Source organism: Propithecus coquereli, unplaced genomic scaffold (genome assembly GCF_000956105.1).
Source record: "Propithecus coquereli isolate 6110/MARCELLA unplaced genomic scaffold, Pcoq_1.0 Scaffold864, whole genome shotgun sequence".
NCBI classification, from domain to species: Eukaryota; Metazoa; Chordata; class Mammalia; order Primates; family Indriidae; genus Propithecus; species Propithecus coquereli.
The window spans coordinates 7569-7877 of record NW_012154885.1 but is presented as its reverse complement, the minus strand read 5'-3'; the positions used below and the strand labels follow the sequence as shown (position 1 = coordinate 7877).

At 62.5% G+C, this 309-nt stretch overlaps 1 protein-coding gene across 1 annotated transcript in view; it reads left to right on the top strand.

The window, feature by feature from the left end:
* The window catches only part of LOC105826220 (cytochrome P450 4F6-like), a 14219-nt gene that overhangs the window by 11388 nt on the left and 2522 nt on the right, over positions 1 to 309 (top strand). The window contains exons 3-4 of the mRNA XM_012664163.1: positions 47 to 100; positions 193 to 305. Coding sequence (XP_012519617.1) covers positions 47 to 100; positions 193 to 305 — 167 coding nt within the window. The remainder of the gene's footprint in view (positions 1 to 46; positions 101 to 192; positions 306 to 309) is intronic.

Sequence of the window (309 nt, the reverse complement as noted above, 5' to 3'; positions counted from 1 at the left end):
TCCCCTCCCGCTCTCCGTGTCCCCTGACGGTCCTCATTCACGTCAGCTGCCGTCACACCCAAGGATATGACTTTCTACGGCTTCCTGAAACCCTGGCTGGGTGAGTAACTGCAGGTGAAGGGGTCTGGGGCCACTCTCGGGGGCGGGGAGAAGGTGCCACCGAGGCCCACTGCCCTTGGCTGCCCCTGCTAGGGGAGGGGCTCCTGCTGAGTGCTGGTGACAAGTGGAACCGCCACCGTCGCCTGCTGACGCCCGCCTTCCACTTCGAAATCCTGAAGCCCTACGTGAAGATTTTCAACGAGAGTGCCA